The 18,031-nt window shown below is 34.2% G+C and overlaps 1 protein-coding gene and 1 long non-coding RNA gene across 2 annotated transcripts; both read right to left on the bottom strand.

Moving 5' to 3' along the window:
- Positions 1–1,403: 1,403 nt before the first annotated feature.
- On the bottom strand, positions 1,404–2,613 carry LOC120092070. The gene is made up of 3 exons (XR_005485901.1): positions 2,271–2,613; positions 1,796–2,190; positions 1,404–1,720 (listed from the first exon to the last, which is right to left on the bottom strand). It is a non-coding gene; the product is annotated as an uncharacterized LOC120092070 (long non-coding RNA).
- A 5,399-nt stretch (positions 2,614–8,012) lies between these two features.
- Positions 8,013–13,590, bottom strand: LOC120085630 (Werner Syndrome-like exonuclease). The gene is made up of 6 exons (XM_039041729.1): positions 13,218–13,590; positions 12,884–13,063; positions 9,419–9,549; positions 9,159–9,320; positions 8,475–8,585; positions 8,013–8,326 (listed from the first exon to the last, which is right to left on the bottom strand). Exons 1-6 carry the CDS (start codon positions 13,516–13,518, stop codon positions 8,270–8,272), a joined length of 942 nt encoding a protein of 313 aa, XP_038897657.1. The 5' UTR covers positions 13,519–13,590; the 3' UTR covers positions 8,013–8,269.
- Between the last annotated feature and the right edge of the window lie 4,441 nt (positions 13,591–18,031).

Here is an 18,031-nt window from a genome sequence, read left to right as displayed (position 1 = left end):
AATCTTTCATATTTTCAAACTAAACTACAAGAGTTGTCTAATCAATAAGAAATGCATACTTACCCTACATATAAGAAATCAATAGATATTTATTTAAAAACAAATAAATTGTCGGGTTCTTTTTAAATATAAAAAATATTTAAAAATATTTATACTTTATAATAAAAGGTTCCAAAAGAAGCACTTTTTGAAACTTTTTGCTATAAAGTATAAATACTTTTGGGATTTTTTTTATACTTTTGGGATTTTTCTAAATAGTTTTACTAAAAATTGGTAGAAATCTATCACTAATAGATCATAATAGAAATCTATCATGATCTATCACTATTTTTTTATTATTATTTCTCTAAATAGTTTGATATTTTTTATATATGTGAAAACTTTCGTCATTGAATTCACGGAATATAATGTAAAAATTAAATATGGATAATTTTAAAATAAAGTAAAAGGTTAATGTTGGTGATTAGAGATCTCAGGCTGGCTGACTGGTAAGCATTTTCCCTAACTTTTTCTTTTTTTTTTTTTTTTTTTGGTTGCTTTGGAGATTGGATAACATTCCAAAAAGAAAAAGGAAAATAGAGAAAAAGAAATGGAATTGAAAGTGAAATGGAGAGGTCGCGTGAATGGCACGCGTGAGTGATGCGCGTGAGAAGAGAAAATTTAGGATTACTGCAAAACCACTTGCGTGAGGGAGAAAAGAGCACATGGATTTTGTCTTCGCAGCTTTTACATGTGGCACCCCCCTCCCCCATCACTACAAACAACCTCTATCTGTCTTACACGTGTCGTATTCTCCTTCTTTCATATTTTTTTAATTAAAAATTGGATCGTGGGTGCTTAATAATGTCTTGTCAATTGAGTTTCTATTTTCTCGTGGATGGGAAATCAAATCTCTCTCTAAGAAGAAAGATTATGTAAATTATTCTCCAACTACGCCTACTCTATTTTATATTGAGTGAACATTTTTTTCAATTTCACTTCTAATTTTCTATAATTTCTTTTAAAATAATGACAAAAATAGAGTTGGAGGAAGTATTTTCAAAAGTAAGTGTTTTGAGAAAGTATTGACAAAATTAGGGTAATGGAATTGTGTATCCGGTACACAATTTCCATGTGGCATACTCGTGTACCCGGTACATGAGTACCATTTAATCCAGTCAGCTGACCACGTTAGCTGACTGGTTGACCGGTCAAGCGAACTCGTGTACCCGGTACACGATTCGCTTATATATATATATATTTTTTAAAGTTAATTGCTAAACTTAACTTAATTCCTTCATTATTGCTTATAATTGTTTTTTTAATTGTTAAACTTAATTATTAAACTTAATTCTTTCATTATTAAACTTAATTATATATTTAATCTACAATGAAAACATCTTGCACTCTTATTTAAAAAAAAAATACCATGATATTAAAGAATATTTACAATTAGTTCTTTTGAGATTTCCAATGTGAAAATGATACAATGTGGGATTTAAAAACGACCCCCTGGCCCTTACTCCTCATGGGGGTTGTCTTCGTATTCCTCTAAATTAGGTTCACCCCGTTGTTGTTGTCGTCTACGACGAATACGTCTTCGATCGGTGTCAGCAACATTGAGTCGTCTTGTTTGTTGAATAATACTTTCTACGTTGACCAATGTTTGCTGACACGTTGAACTCAATTCTGACAAGTTGTTCTGCACTGAATATTGTTGAACATCGCCGATAAAATTATTCTGTCGAATAAAAAAAATATATTAAACAATATTCATATTATATATATAGAAAATGTGTAATTTTAAATCTCTTACCATGCAGTAATAGTAAACGCCGTTAGGTGAGATAAATCGCCTCGTGATCGAATTATACCAGGAAAAGTAGTCGTCTGATACAGCTGGCCCATCTGTTAATTCTCCTTGTGCACAACGATCACATCGTCCATGCCGGTAGGATAAATACTCCACATGGATTCGACGTCAGTCTTGGTCGTGCTTACCTCTTAAATTGATCTGGTGTAGTTCTAGGAGTGTATAGGACAACGAAGGTATCATTTGTCGCATACCGAACTGTTTAGCACACGATCTGGATAATGTCACTCTACTATATGGAAGCATATAAGAGGGCTAACAGTCAACCAGATGTCTTCACCATCACGACAATAATTAGGTAAGGATGACCAAATCTGTGTGTATGGCGTCCAAATAACCTGACAAAAAATAAATACATAAATAATAAGTATACATATTAAAAAAAAATTAAATATTCATTTATATACATATTTACTACCTGATTGGGCGTCAGCAAGTCGGATATTTTTCTGTACACGAGCAACATATTTGCTGACTGTTCAGACGCAGCTAATACACCACTCCATTTAAAATTATATGCATTGGAAGCCCAACAAAGTTCTCTGTACAACCATGCAAGACATGCACCACCCCATGAGTACGTACCAGCATGCTCGAAATCAGACAATAATAGGAGGAACATGAGATGTACAGGATTAGAAGGACCAGACTCCATTACCTAAAAAGTTCAAATTATATTACATAATAGAATCGATAACATAAAAGATACATAAAAAGTACATAAGAAAATACAATTACATAAAATAAGTTTATTAAATAAATTCATTACATAAATTCATTATAAATACATAAAGAATACAAATACATGAAATATACAATATACTATACACTATAAATCATACACAAAATTATACAACATAAACTATATAATACACTATACATAAACTATACATACATAAACTATACATAAACTATATACTAAATCATACATAAACTATACATAAACTAAGTTTAAAATAAACTCAGCCCAAAAACATGCAAAAACATACATATAAATACAGATCAGCCCAACTAGAGAAAGAAATATACCAAGCAAAATCGGCAGCCAAAAAGGTATAAAAATCGAGCAACAAAACCGCTACAATGGAGGATTCGGTGAGGATCAAATGGAGGACTGAAAATCGAGCAAAATCAAAATTTTGGAAGATTTCGGTGAAATAGAGACCTCGGTGAGGAAAATCAACGAGATTTTGGTAAGTAGAAAGGAGGAATCGATGGTCTAGGTGAGGGAAATCGATTATAAGCGGCGGTGAGGAAGAAGAATGGGTGTTTCGGTGAGGAAGAAGAAGGGTTCGGACAGAGGTTTTAAGGCGTGGAAGTCGTGTACCTGGTACACGATTCCCTCAGTCAAACTTGTATGACTGCCACACCAAACAAGGCATGCCAGATGGCCAGGTACTCGTGTACCCGGTATACGATTTAGGCCTTATTGTGTACCCGGTACACGATTAAGGTGTAATCGTGTACCCGGTACACAATTTAAACACCTATTTTTGGGAATACTTTTCCCCCAACTCTATTTTTGTCATTATTAAAAAAAACATTTTTTTTAAAGAAAAAAAAAATCAAATTTCTAATTGCCTTCTATATTTTAGGAAACATAAAAGGAAATTTACTTTTTTAGTCCTCAAATTTCGAAGAATATGTATATTTAATCCATGAGTTTTCAAAATGTAACTTTTTGTTGGAATGACTTGTCATAAAATTAGCTAAAACTTTTGAAATATCATATTTAATTTAAATTTGAAAACGGTTTTCTATTTAATTTATATATGAAATGTTTTTTTATTTAATTTAGATATGAAATGTTTTTGTATTTAATTTAAGTTTGAAAACGGTTTTCTGTAAATTATTGTCCAGCTACACCTACTCTAATTTATATATTTGATTAGTATATATTATAATATTTCGTAAGTAGCAAATGATATGTGCAATAAGAAAATAATAGTATTATTGTTATTGAATTGTTATCCATACCTTAAATGAGATGCCATTGTGATCCCCTTAAGCATGTCTATTAGCATGAATGGAAATAATATCCCATGTATGCTATTTTGACGAAGTTTATGCACGATTAAATTGTCATGTTTAGTCATTACTTTTAATGAAGTTAAAATGTATTATTATTACTTTTAAATTGAGTGTAGCCCTATAATATTATTTTGACTACTACCTAGCTTGTTTGTAGTATGAAAATATGTAAATTCCATCATTTTTATGTGGAAGCTTGTAGAATTGATGGTAATTTTAGATATTGTCTAAGCATAAAATATGTGAATATTTTATACGAACTTTTTGTGGATATATAAGTTAGAACAACTATCTTCACCAGTATGAGGTTTTTTGGGGTCAAACCCAAAAGCAAAGTCATGAGGGCTTTTGTGAAGATATTTGGAGAGTTGTTATCCCTAATAAATAGTATCCGAGTCATCTCCTAACTTAGCCATGTTAATATAAATCCTCATGCGTCGAACAAAGATGTAATAGAGCCTCAAAAGTAGTCATAGTGTGATCCATGGTTGAACTCTATCGGATAGACATTATACTATGGTTAAAAAGGAGTTACCTAGATAAGAGTTAAATGGATGGATGACTACTTGAGGGGAGGCTCAGTTGGTCCTTTGTTCGACGGGAGGATTGTTGGGAATGCAATCAAAGTCCCACATTGATTAGATAAGGAGATGATCATTGGTACATAGGTTTACATATATAATTTCAATTGATTTGAAGTAGAAAATGAAAACTGATCTTCATGGATTTAGTAGAATTTCTTAAAGGAAATATAGTCATAATTGCATTTCTATAATACATCAAATAGATGTAAATAAGTCATTTCTCAATGATGACCTAAAAGATTTAGGAGAAGCCGATGTAATATTTGGTGTTAAGATTAGAAAAACTATGACCTTAAGAAAAATAAGGAAGATAGTGTTTCTCAATCTGAATATGCAAAGATTATAGGAAATGTTATACTTTTTATGAACTATAATAGACCTGTTATTGCATATGTTGTAAGAAGATTGCGTATATAAATGCATAATCCTGATAAAGATTATTTGATTGCTTTTCGTCATTTATTAAGGGATCTTAAGAGTACGATAGATTATTGTTTGCATTTTAATAATTTGATATCATATTAGAAAAGATGTATGCAAATTGGGTAACATAGAATGACGAAATCAGCTTTACTAATGGATATGTGTTTTTAATAGGAGATGTATCGTTGTGGGGGGGCATCACTATGAGTGGCTTAGAAGCCTACTAGGAGATGTACCATTGTGGTGGGGGGGGAGGGGGGGGGGGGGGGGGGGGGGTTGTCCTAGTTATTTTATAGTGATTCACTAGGTGCTATAGGTATTGCAAGAACAATGTGTAAATGCAAAAGAAGGCATATTCACTTGAGATATGGAACTGTGAAACAATTCTTAAATAGGGATTATCTCCTTGGAATATATGTAAGGTTTGAGTGGAATTTAGTGGATCCTCTCAATAAATTGCCTAATAAGGAGAGTAATTATAGAATTTTCAACAAGTATGGGACTCAAATTAATATAATGTCCATAATCCTTTATTGGTCTATTTGCAATAGACTTAATGATCCATAACCTTTTATTTGGGTGGTCCTAGTACAAGTTTGATAGATAGAACTAAAACCTTTAAATTCCATAACCCTTTCTTTAGGTGATCTTGATATGGACTTGATGGAAAGTTGTAACTTCTTCATTGCTCGGTCTTTTAGTTAGTTTATCTTTGACAAACTTGATGAAGTAAAATCCTGATATGAACTAGATGTGAAGTCTTTATAGCTCAACTTTTGAGTGGATATAGCGGTAGACTTGATGAAGCAAATAAACGTGAATGTAAAGGAGTAGTCGCCTTTCTATGAAAAAGTTTAAAGGTATTTTTAGAGCTTTCATGTTGACCCAAGGTTCTATGTGCATGGCCTTAAATAACATGTCTTTATCGTGGAATCAATGAAAATTTGAGGAATACAACATGTAGTGGGGGTCTCGACTACAGTTATTGAAAGTTCAAAAGGTAACTCACTCTCTTTAACAAAGGTGTTGCCTATTTTTATTTAAGGTTGGCAACAGGGCCGGGGCGGGGCGGGGGAGGGTCCTCCGTCCCCGGCCCCGTGGGGGAAATTCCCCCATCCCCGCCCCGTCCCCGCCATTTGAAGTCGGGGGGGCGGGGATTCCCCGCGGGCCCCATTCCTCATTTTCCCGCGGGGAATCCCCTATTAGATCCCCACGGGGATTTTCCATTTTTTTTTCTTTTAATTTTTTAAGTTTGAGCTTGACTTTTGGGCTTAATTTAGAATTTACATATTCAATATTGGACTTACAATATAAATCTATAGTATACATTATAAACATACATTAAATAAGTTATTTTATATATTATAAATATATATTTATAAAATATTAAAATATAACTATATAAATTCCGGGGTTGGGGCGGGGCGGGCGGGGTCCATCCCCGTCCCCGAACGGGGCCCCAAAAAGAATTTTCCGATTTGATCCCATCCCCGGTCAAATCGGGGTTTCGGGGCGGGGCGTGGAGAATTTTGCCAACCCTAATTTTACTATGCATCAATTCAAATAATCAAAATATTGATGTTTAAGTTTATTCTCTTATATTTGCTCAAATAAATCACTTATTGTTTTTTTAATTGCTAGTCATTCGTGGGGGATTGTTGGGAATGACTAGTCATATTAATCATTTGTTGAAATAAATTATCATAAAATTAGCCAAAGATTTTTAAATGTATTTTCATATTTAATCTAAATTTGAAAACGGTTTTGTTTTATTATTTAGATATGATACATTTACCTATTTATTTTAGATATGAAACGCTTTTTTAGTAATTTAGAAACAATGTTTTTGTTGGATTCTTATATTATATATATAATTAAGGAAATGGTTGTTTTAGTTCTTGAGGTGAAATTTGAATTTTGGCTTATATCTCTCTATTTTAGTAATTTAATTATGAGCAAGTTTTTTCACTCGATTCCAATCCTTCTTTGATGAGTGCCTGTCTGAGAAGGGTGTTGTGTTAACCTTGGAAAGCTACCAACTTCTAGCGATTTAGCTTCGAGGTCACGCCAATTTTGTTTTCAAGGCAATGCTTTCCATGGCACAATGATTGAGATCCTGAATTGATTTTTTTCAATTCTCCATTTTTAACACTTTTCAATCATCAAATTTATATTTTATCTCTAAGTTTTCATAATACACATTTGTAGTCCATGGATTAATTTATGTTTTACTAGTTTATTTCTATGTGCGATGCACGTGTTATAAACTTCTAAAATATAACATCTTTTTGTAGAAGTAACATATGATTTTAGTCAATATTGTTCATTATATTGTTCATGTTTTTGAATTATTTTAATATTTTTAATAACAAATTAGAAGATAAAAATCTTAAATCTAAAACCTAATTGGAGATGTTTCAATGTTACTTTCTTTGTGTTAATCTTAATCCTCTTTGGTGGGAAGTTTTGGATCATCTATTTTTCATTGCTTCTTTAATAAGAAAGTTTGGTGTTCTCTTCTATAAATGTATGCCCTTTGAGATTCTTCTCATGCTTTTTGTGGTCGCTTGTTTGAGAGGAAAGCAACGATGCTATACACAAATGTTTAGGTGAACTATTTCTTTAGTTGAAATGCAACCATCAAATTTTCCGAGAAAAGTGATTAGATAATTAAATCCTCATTTAGTTTTTAGTTTTTATTTTTAAAAATTGACCATATAAATATCAATTTCATCTATTGGTTTTGATATTTTGCTGTCCTTGAGAATATCTTTGAAATTGCAACCAAAATTTAAAAACTAAATTTACTTTCAAAAACGTGTTTTTGTTTTTAAAAATTGGCTGAAAATTCAAATGTTTACATGGGAAACTGAAAACATGAGTAAGAAATTAGGAGAAAACATATAATTTTCAAAAATAAAAAACTAAAAATGAATAGGTCATGGACCTATTGAATTTTATTCTAATAGGACCTTAAATAACTCATGAAATATAAAATTGAATTTGATGTCTAATAGGACCTTAAATTTTAAATTTAGTGTCTATTAAGTTCATGAATTTTAAAAATGAATAGGTCGTGGTCCTATTGCAACAAAATTGAAATTTCAAGAACTTATTAGACATTTTATTAGAGTTCATGGATTAAATAGATATAAACATGAAAGTTGATGGAGTAAACTTGTATTTTAACCTAAAAATAATATTACACAATGCGACTGAAATAGCATGGCAACTTAAGATTAATTAGACCATTTTAGTTTCTTAAGATGAGAAACAATTTCAACAAATAAGATTAATTAGAACAATTGGATAACTTAGCTGCGTATCACAAACTTCAAGCTCAAGGTGAGCATTGGATGTTATTGTGGCAGCAACAGCATCACACTATTGGCTCTGGATCTGCTACCTTTTGAGCATGTGGAAATCCTTTTAAGATCTGAGGTTGAGATTATACAATGATGAAGATCATCCAAGTGCGTAACAATAGTTGAAAAAGTCATTTCAAACATATTTTCGCATATGAAGATTTGAAGAAATTTTTAATTAATTGCCACATAAAAAGAAAGAGGGTCATTTGATAATACCTCATGTAAATACCAAGAAGCAAATGCGTCTGTGGCAGCATACTGCAGCTGCTCCGTTGATAATACAGCCACCTCCCAGTTCCCAAGTCTGATTTTGTTGGGCTTTTGAAGCTACAAAATTCAATAAATTTGAATAATGATAACAATTTGATTTGCACATTGCAAATATCTCTGAGCTTAGGATCTCTATGAATATTTACTTACTTAGTCTGAATATAGGAGCATGGTATTGTGGTTATAGATGAAGAAGAGAGCATTATACATAGTTTTTAAATTTTACCAAGGATTTCAGGAACATTCTAAGACTAGACTGCAGAGTAAACACAATTTTAAGTAAATAACACAAGTTTCATGTTTTTCAAAATCTAAGTAGTAAAAGGGTTGGAATGTTTGAAAATCTTTCAAGTAGAAATTGTAATATTCTAAAACTGTTGCGTGCAGCTAACTTTGAGGTGGATAGAACCTTTGGGGTTGGGGCTCGTTATGCCTTTCTGGGGGGAAATTGTTATGGAAGATAATTTCATACAAAGGAACGGTTTAGAATGACTTTCTGAGAGATTTAACTCTTTTTTAAGCACTTGAAAATTAATTACAAACACTTCTGAAGTTTTTCCTTACATTATGTAAGAAATATTTAAATTCAAACAGCTTTAACTCATACAAAGAAAAAAAGTAATAGACCACCTCTTTTGATATAAGCGTCTCAGTTAGAGACCCAAGGCTCCATTTTCGGGGAAATCCAGCGAGCTTTTGATTAGCTATATCTGAAATCTCGTCCACTGCTTTGATAGACACGTTATAATCTTTAAGAACTTTTGTAGCATCATTGACAATGCCAACTCCAGCCTGAAGTTTATTCAGCACGGTTGATTAAAATGGCTTGAAACTTCTCAAGTAGAATATGAAAATTAACTTACAGAAGCAATTATAGTGATGTTTCAAACCTTGGTGAGTGTGTCATCCTCTAGAAGAGCCTGCAAACTTTGAGGTATTCCTGAATGAATGATATGCATTACATGGCATTGAGAATTGTCCAAGCACAGTTGCATAACTGCTGCCTTTCCGGGTGGAACACCTGCATATAAATTCATCTAAAAAAAAAGTCAAATAAGTAGAAATTCTAGCTTTGATCAACAGATATTCTGGAATCCACGATCAATTAAACAGGTTGTAAGAATGATTGAAGAAGTAATTAGCTTGAGTTTTGTAGAGTTAACAGCCACGACCCAACTCAGATTTGAGTTTAAACACAAAAACCAGATAAAGCAACAAACTATAATCACAGAGAACTGGCGAAATCGGGAATCCATGGTCAAATTCTCAGCCGCAATTTCATTAAAGAACCAGCAAGTACACAAGTAAGAAGTAACAACCAGCAAAGTACACAAGTAAGAAGTAACAACCAGCACGTACACGAGCAAGAAGTAACAGCCAACAAGTACCGCAAGAAAGAAACAGTTTCTGCTCTTTCAAGAACTCAGCTCTCTTTCTCTTTCGTTTTTTGATCAACATGTTGGAGTAGGAAGATTCAAATCTTTGACTGTTTGATTAAATATATATGTCTCAACCAAATGAGCTACATTCATAACTCATAACTCTCAAACTGACTTCTTATAGTTCATAACAGCCAGCAACAATATTAAACATATTAGGTGAAAGTTGTTATTTAGTTATTAATCTGTTTTATCTGCACATGTATGCACGTGTTGTGCAGTTATCCTTTACTACTTTCTCGTATGTATTAATACTTCATGGAGGAGATGAATAAAGTGAGTCATTCATTTTTCCAAGAATACTTTTATATGGTATCAGAGAAAATTCCATCTTCCGTTGTCATCGAGGAATTTCTTTTCACTAAGCCATGGCTCCCAATCCCGAAGAACAACCACCTTCGTCAGGTTCTTCTTCTTCCCTATCCTCTGATTCTTCTCAAAGCCCGTATTACCTCCATCACAGCGGCACATCCAACTTAGTTCTGGTATATGAATTGCTTACTGATGAAAATTATATCACATGGAGTCGATCGATGATGTTAGCACTCTCAATTCACAATAAACTAGGGTTTACTGATGGAACGCTCACTCAACCAGCTGGACCTCTACTTTCTGCTTGGATTCATAATAATCATATCATTATTGCGTGGATTCTGAATTCGGTCTCAAAGAACATTTCTTCCAGCATTTTGTTTTCTGATTCTATGCGCGTAATCTGGCTTGATCTCAAAGAACGTTTCCAAAAGAAGAATGGTCCTCACATCTTTCAATTGAAAAGAAATAGCCAATTTTGAGTCAAGAACAACAGTCAGTCACAATGCATTTTTCTCAACTGAAGAGCATTTGGGATGAATACATCAGTTATCGACCTGGCTGCACCTATGGAAAATGTACTTGTTGTGGTGGAATGAATGAACTGGAAACCTTTGCTCAGTATGAATATCTCATGAGTTTTCTTATGGGATTAAATGAGTCATATGGTCACGCGCAATCTCAAATTCTTCTCATAGATCCTCCACCATTGATCAATAAGGCCGTTGCTCTGATTGCACAAGAAGAAGAACAACGCTCCATGTCTATTTTGTCTAACACCCCAAGTATTGGACTCTCTGCTACTCACACTGTTGCTGCTGCCAAAGTACCTTTTGTACAACAGTCTTCCAATTCTCCTAATCGCCAAAAGAAGGAACGGCGTATCTGCTCTCACTTGGAATTCTTGCTCATACAGTGGATAGATGTAATAAAGTCCATGGTTATCCACCTGGATATCGTAAAAAAGGAGGACAAAGAAATCAACAGCAACCTCAGTCCAACACTCTGTCATCCGGTAACAATTCAGTTCAGTCTTCTACATCTAATGTTGCTAATTCCATTAGCACTTCTGACTCTGCTGTAGGAGCAACCAAAACTCTTGCTCAATGTCATGAAATTCTTGCTCTGCTTCAAACAAAACTAGCTGCTGTCAAACAGAGTCTGAAGCGAGTAATACCTATCTAGCAGGTATGTGTCCAACTATTTTTGTTTCTCATACCTCTTGGATAATGGACTCAGGTGCATCCGTTCATATATGTTTTAATCAAGCAGCATTTACTTCCTTAATTCCCACAAAATCCTCTGTTATTTTATCGGATACCACCTGTTTGCCTGTTCATTATGCTGGTTCAGGATGCTTATTTGATTCCTTGCATCTCCACAATGTCCTTTATGTACCACAATTTCAGTACAACTACAACCTACTGTCTATCAGTGCCCTCACGGCTGATACATCTTGGTTAATTTTTCTGCTGATTGTTGTACCATCCAGGACAAGTACACTTTGCAAACAATTGGCAAGGGTAAAATCAAGGAGGGCTTATATGTTTTAGATGAGTTCCACAAGGATGCTGTCCAAGGATCTAGTGTTTGTGCAGCATCTATTTCCAAAACTCCAGCAACTTTATGGCATACCAGGCTCGGTCATCCATCCTTTAAAGGCTTAGATAGTTTAAAGCATGTTTTACACTTTTATTCATACTCTAAACAGCATAATGAACATTGTGTTGTCTGTCCTTTAGCCAAACAGAAACGCTTGTCTTTTACTTCAAATAAAGATGCCTATGCATCCTTTTGATCTGATTCATGCTGATGTATGGGGGACCTTTGCCACCCTTCCCATGCTGGTTATACATATTTCCTTACTCTTGTTGATGATTGCACAAGATACACTTGGGTCTACATGATGAAAAGAAAATCTGATGTCATTACTATTATTCCTCAGTTTTTCAACTAGTAGAAACTCAGTATGGCAAGTGTATTAAACAGCTTCTGCACTTTAAAGAACTCAGGTCTCTTTCTCTTTCGTTTTTCGATCAACAACATGTGGGAATAGGGAGATTCAAACCTTTGACAATTTGATTAAATATGTATGTCTCAAACAGTTGAGCTATATTCATAACTCATAACTCTCGGACTGACTTCTTACAGTTCATAACAGCCAGCAACAGTTTCAATCTTATCAAATAGGTTTGCGCATTATCGAAATTAATCCATGGTGAAACAAACATTTTCATGCATTTATTCTATCGTCCGGCATAAATTCCTTGGGGGAAAAATTTTAATAAAAAGAAAATTCCAATTAACGAAGAGTCAACAAATTGAGGAGGGAATCCAGGTAATATTTTTGGTTACTTTAAGAAACTACATATTTCGTTCCTACAAGAAACAGAACTGAGATGATTTTGGGGTGAGAGGATAAAGAAAACTGCCATCACATCAATTGTTTAGCAAGCTAGCAACAGATGAGGGGAAGAAGGTGTAACACGAAACAGAAAGAAACGCTTGCATTTTCTAATAATGGAAAATAGAGAATGATCAAGAAATAAAACTTCAAATTCCCCATGCATTAGTTTATTTAGTCAAATCAACTGAGTGACTGACCTCTTCTAAATGTGGGTTTCCACTCGATGTCGAACCCAATAGTAATTTGATCCATTCCTTTCCTCATGGAGTTGATTTTCTTTGCTAGCTCCCTGGACGCTCTATCGACCTCACTCCAAGTTCGACTGTAAATAATTCGGCCACCAAAATTCAATGCAGGAAATCTCATCTTCGAGTTTACTGAAAATCAAAACAGTACAGACATACTCATAATTCCAATTTCAGCACAAACAAACCCTAGATCCCCAAAAGATAGTTCGAAAACCACAAGCCATGGTTCCCCAAATTCCCCGCATCTGCTGCAATACATTTTACCGTAGAGATAACAAAGTACCTCGACAGGGGGATAGGGGAGAAGAATGTGGAGACTGGTGAGACAAAATGGAACGAGGCAATCGACGACCGGTGTCGGGAGAAACGCACGAGACCTCATTTTCGTCGGGTGTGGAATTTGGTCGTCGTTTTTTGGCGCTGGTGGATTGATATGCAGCTTCAATGGCCTCGATTTCCTGGAGTTGTTGCTCTGTAAAAGGCTGATCGAACTCCGATGCGGAGAACGACCACGATGAAGAAGAGGAACAGACGGAGAGCTTCGTCGAAGAATGGCCACCGTTGCTACTACAGTGAAATTCCATTACCAGTTCAATTGAACTGACGTTTTTCGGACGGACGGAAATCTGACTTGAGTAATAATTATTGCCACCCAATCAGACTCCCCTTTCCTTTACGCATTAAAAAAATACTATTTATTTAAAAATAATAATAAAGTGCCACTTGGCCCATATTTATTGGTTGTTAATTGTACTATACAAAAGCCGTTCGACCATATCGAGAATAATTGTATGTCAATAAAACCCACTAACATTAATGTGGGACATATAAATAATTATGAAACAAAATATTCTTTTTTGGTACGTCCTAAATTGATTCAAGTGTTTATGTATCCATATCATATGTTTTCGCAGTAAAACAATGGTGAGAAGAGGGGTTGAATATGAAGAATACATATTGTTGTGTGCTTTCTCTTCAAATCCTTTCACTCACCGGAACTTTGTTGTGTTGTGTAGTCATATTCTAAAAATGTAATATTTCAACCAATTGCACAAGTTTTACTCCCACTAGCCCAAGTATAAGCTAATTATGAGGTACTTTCGGTAATGACCAAGGTCGAACACGAAGATTCTAATTAAAATGCAAATTAATTCAGTCAATGAAACTCTTCTTTCAAGCGTTGGGTGGTGTACGTGTTAATAGGTGGTAGTTTGTTTGTGAAATGCATGAATTAATTAAAAATATGAAGAAGGATACTGTGAGAGGCTATGGATGAGAATAGGTTAGGAACACGTAGTACATACTAAAGATAAATGAAATTTGTATGAGGTTGATGAGCTGGAATGAGCAACTCTTCAAACCTTTGAGCTTAATGAGGAAAACTCATTTACGTGTTCATAACCTTTTGGACTCCACCTCTCGGTGAGTTAGCCACATTGATCGTGTTTCCATGATGCATGCATGAGTTACTCTGAACACAAACAGATATTTGTCTCTAAACATTTCACTTGCTCAGACTAATGAAATCCATAATCACGTGCTCTTCCGAGTAGTTAATTGTTAACTTATGAATCCAATGGTTAAGAGGATTCACAAGTCGAGTTTGAAGTTCTATTATCCGAATGAACACTTGTTTAATCGTTAAGCTCGATGGAATGAAGATTAATTCATTCAAACTCGCATGAGGTCTAGCTACTCATGGTCAATAAAATACAAGTGGAAAAAATAGAAGAAGAAGTCATGATATGATATGATATTGGAGTGTGAAATAGTTCGTATAACCGTGAATGAAGAAGTGTGTAGAAGATGATGTAAAATAATGGAAAACAAAGTAAACTTAGAAAGCAAGATGTAGATTATGAGGATCTCAGATGGCTTTCTCAAGCTCTCGTCAATTGTGAGATGGGGTCAATCTATGCTCTCCGTTCGATGGAGGAGAAGTTGCTATCTCGAGTTTCCCTCTCTGACGGTTTAATCAAGTTATTTCCAGAGAGATTTCTCCCATGGAAAGATGATGGTGGAAGGTGATGGTGTCTCCCTTACAACTCTTCCTTCACTTCGTTCAAGCTTCATGTGATGATCCTTCTTGATTCTTTGATCCTCTTTTCTTTGGACAAGGCACGTATATATATAGAGCTAGCGCAGGGACCACTCCTGCCACACAAGACAGTGGCAGACGTGCGTCGAAGAATGGGTATATTCGCTCTTGCAGTTGTCGGTGGTCCCTTTTTTTGATACGTTGGGCTCTTATTTTTGTTGTTTTCTTCTTTCTACCACCTGCCTTGCAATTGATCTTCTTGCTTCTTTCTTTCCATCCTCCGTGCTTTTTTTTTTTTTTTTTGTCACTTGTTCTTCCTTCCGCATAGCCATTCTTTAGTTTAAGCACATGGTTCCTTTCCTCATCTTTTCTTGTACTCCTGCATTACAAACCCATTAGTGATATCATTTTTTTTTCCTTATACTTTTTTTTTAAGTTTGATAAACATATGGAAAATGATTTACCTAATTTCCTTCTATCCTGAATATTTTTCTCACAAAATTCTTCTAAATATTCTAATTCTAAAAGATAATAACTTGTAGAACTACAAGTTATCACACCTCCAAATTTAGAATTATGCTCGTCCTCAAGCGTACTTTTTAATTATCTTTCATGCCAACTTTCCACTTTCTATGTGTTGCCTAACCTCTCAGGATACTTCGTAACTCACGACCACTAGGGACTTTATCTACTAACATGCTTTACTCCATTTCTAAAGAAATGCATCGTAACTCTAAGTTTAGCAAGTCCTATCCCCAAACTTATTTTTCCTCATTTTCTTTAAACCAACTCAGATTTGAAGCTTTAAGAAACGAGTTTGAATCACTCGAAGTCTTGTTTCCAACTCTTCATCTGGAGAAAAAAATTTATGCTTTTATTAGGCCTTGCTCTTGGTTACTTACCTTTGTTTTGGTTTGTCCACACAGGTGTCATGCAAATCATCCAACTACGTGTGAATGCCAATTTCAGCTCAAACTCTCATCAATGCTTGGTTTCACTTGTGCTAACATTAAAGTTGGTTTTTTTTTACATTTTTTTTCTTTTCATGTCGTTGATCTTAACCATTCATCTTCATTTTCCCTTGCCCACATGGGTGTCATGCAAATCATCCAACTATGGGCGAATGTCTTTCAACTAAACTCTTATTAGGTTGGATTTATTTGCACTTACATTGGGTTCTCTTTTATTTTCTTTTTTCTTTTCTTTTTTTTTTTTTGAACAAAATGTAAATGCTATGTTGTGAGATCATCAAATCAAACCTCTCCCACCCCCCAAATTTAAAGGTCAGTTGTCACACCCCATCCCGAGCCCACCTCCTGAGTATGAGCTGACTGACCGAATCGAAGTCGTTTGGTCGGAGAAGAAGAGGGGTGGGCCGATGTCGGTTTGGAAAATTCCAAATCAAAAGGTTTTTTTTTTAAAAAAAAAGAACAAAATCGACCAAACCGACCGACCAACTTTTACTCCTCGACGGTTGAGGTCAGTTTGAACATTTAATAAACTGATCACAGTCGATTTAGTGGCAGTTTGACCAAAAAAATTGACTCTGACTGACCGATGCTTACCCCTAATTCACAAGACTCATGTGCACTAGTGAGTTAATCACAACTTATATAGCTTAAATAGCTTATAAATCTATATTAGAAAACATCATTTGATCATATTTACTTTACATATACTAAGTTGTAGCATACATATCCATACAACAAATAGAGGTTATGAATGAGGACTTGAATTTTCAACTATAAAAAAACAAATACATATCAATTATTACTTAATTATAATTATATTGGCAGTCAACTATATGATCTATGTCGATTAACCTTTTTGTTAATCGAAATAACATAAAAAGAAAAACCTTCAATTGGTAGTTAGAGTATTGACCTTTTTTTTTTTTTTTTGTCCTCCTCTTTATCTTTATTTGATGTATCTATATAAATACTCCTAAAAAAAATGAGAAATCGTAAAGAATGTCTAAGACCGTGGTCTGATTTTGGAAAAAAAAAAGTATATTTTTAATTTTAGATTAAAAATGTCTAAAGATTGGATAGGTGGGGCCAATAATAGGGGTGTATTTTACACATTTACCCTCTACATATTCGGTATGTCTTATCCTACTTTTATGGGATCTTTATGCTCCCTAATTCTTTTCTTTTTAAGCGATTTTGAATGCAAAATCTCATAAGATAGTTTAGTTGCTTTTCAAGATGAGAAGATTTAATAATTTATTATTGTTATATAAATTATTTTAGATCCATTTTGCCAAAATTGTAGGGATTTTGGTTGGATAGATTAGCCATTATGTCGCCTTTTATTCTCCACTTTCACCATTCGTAGGATATGTCAATCATCTAAGAAAAATTTGTGAGAGAGATCGATGATGTACAATAAAAAAGAAAAACAAGGGAGATTATTCAGAGTGAGAGAAATTCACCGACATAAGAGTGATGCTCGAGAGCTAGGGACGATGGTGGAGGAAATGATATTTTTTTGTTGTTCAATATAGAGCTCCAAAGATTATTGGAGACTCTTTCCTAGCCTGATATGTTTAATTGACAATTTGTAAGGTGTGTACAAATGGGGTGAGGAGAGTAGGGGTGTGGATTGAAATTTTATGAGCATCTCCTAAGAGTTGGGATGGGGACAAAGTGTTAGAGGTCGTTCGAGGCAAATAGTTGGTTATTATAATTGGATTATAATAGTTTGCGGGTTATAATAGTATGTATTGAGGCGTAAACTATTTTAGTTAGAGAAGGAAATAGTAAATACGATAGAAAAAAAAACGATGAATGTAAAATAGTAAAAACTATAGCAAATAGTAAATATTGTAGTAAATTGAGGTTTTAAAATAGTGTTAATTGTAGCTAAGGGTGGAAACGGTTTGGTTTGGTGGTCAAACTGAATCGAACCGAACTGATTTTTTAAAAATGAGAAACTGAACCGAATTGAACCACGTATATGGGTTCGATTTGGTTTCGAATTCGATTTTGGCATTTTAAAAAAATCTATGTTATATTTTTTGTAATTAAAAAATGGTTCAGTTCAGTTTTACTCTTTTT

This window comes from Benincasa hispida, chromosome 1 (assembly GCF_009727055.1).
Source record: "Benincasa hispida cultivar B227 chromosome 1, ASM972705v1, whole genome shotgun sequence".
Classification (NCBI taxonomy): domain Eukaryota; kingdom Viridiplantae; phylum Streptophyta; class Magnoliopsida; order Cucurbitales; family Cucurbitaceae; genus Benincasa; species Benincasa hispida.
The sequence above is the reverse complement of the archived record's forward strand: the minus strand, read 5'-3'. Positions and strand labels throughout refer to the sequence as shown.

Coding starts and splice junctions, on each gene's coding strand:
- LOC120085630 (XM_039041729.1), bottom strand. CDS start 13,518: ATGGAATTTCACTGTAGTAGCAACGGTGGCCATTCTTCGACGAAGCTC. Junction 8,586..9,158: donor AGACGCTTATATCAAAAGAG/GTGGTCTATTAC, acceptor TGAATTTTGTAG/CTTCAAAAGCCCAACAAAAT. Junction 8,327..8,474: donor CTTCTTGGTATTTACATGAG/GTATTATCAAAT, acceptor TCTCAACCTCAG/ATCTTAAAAGGATTTCCACA.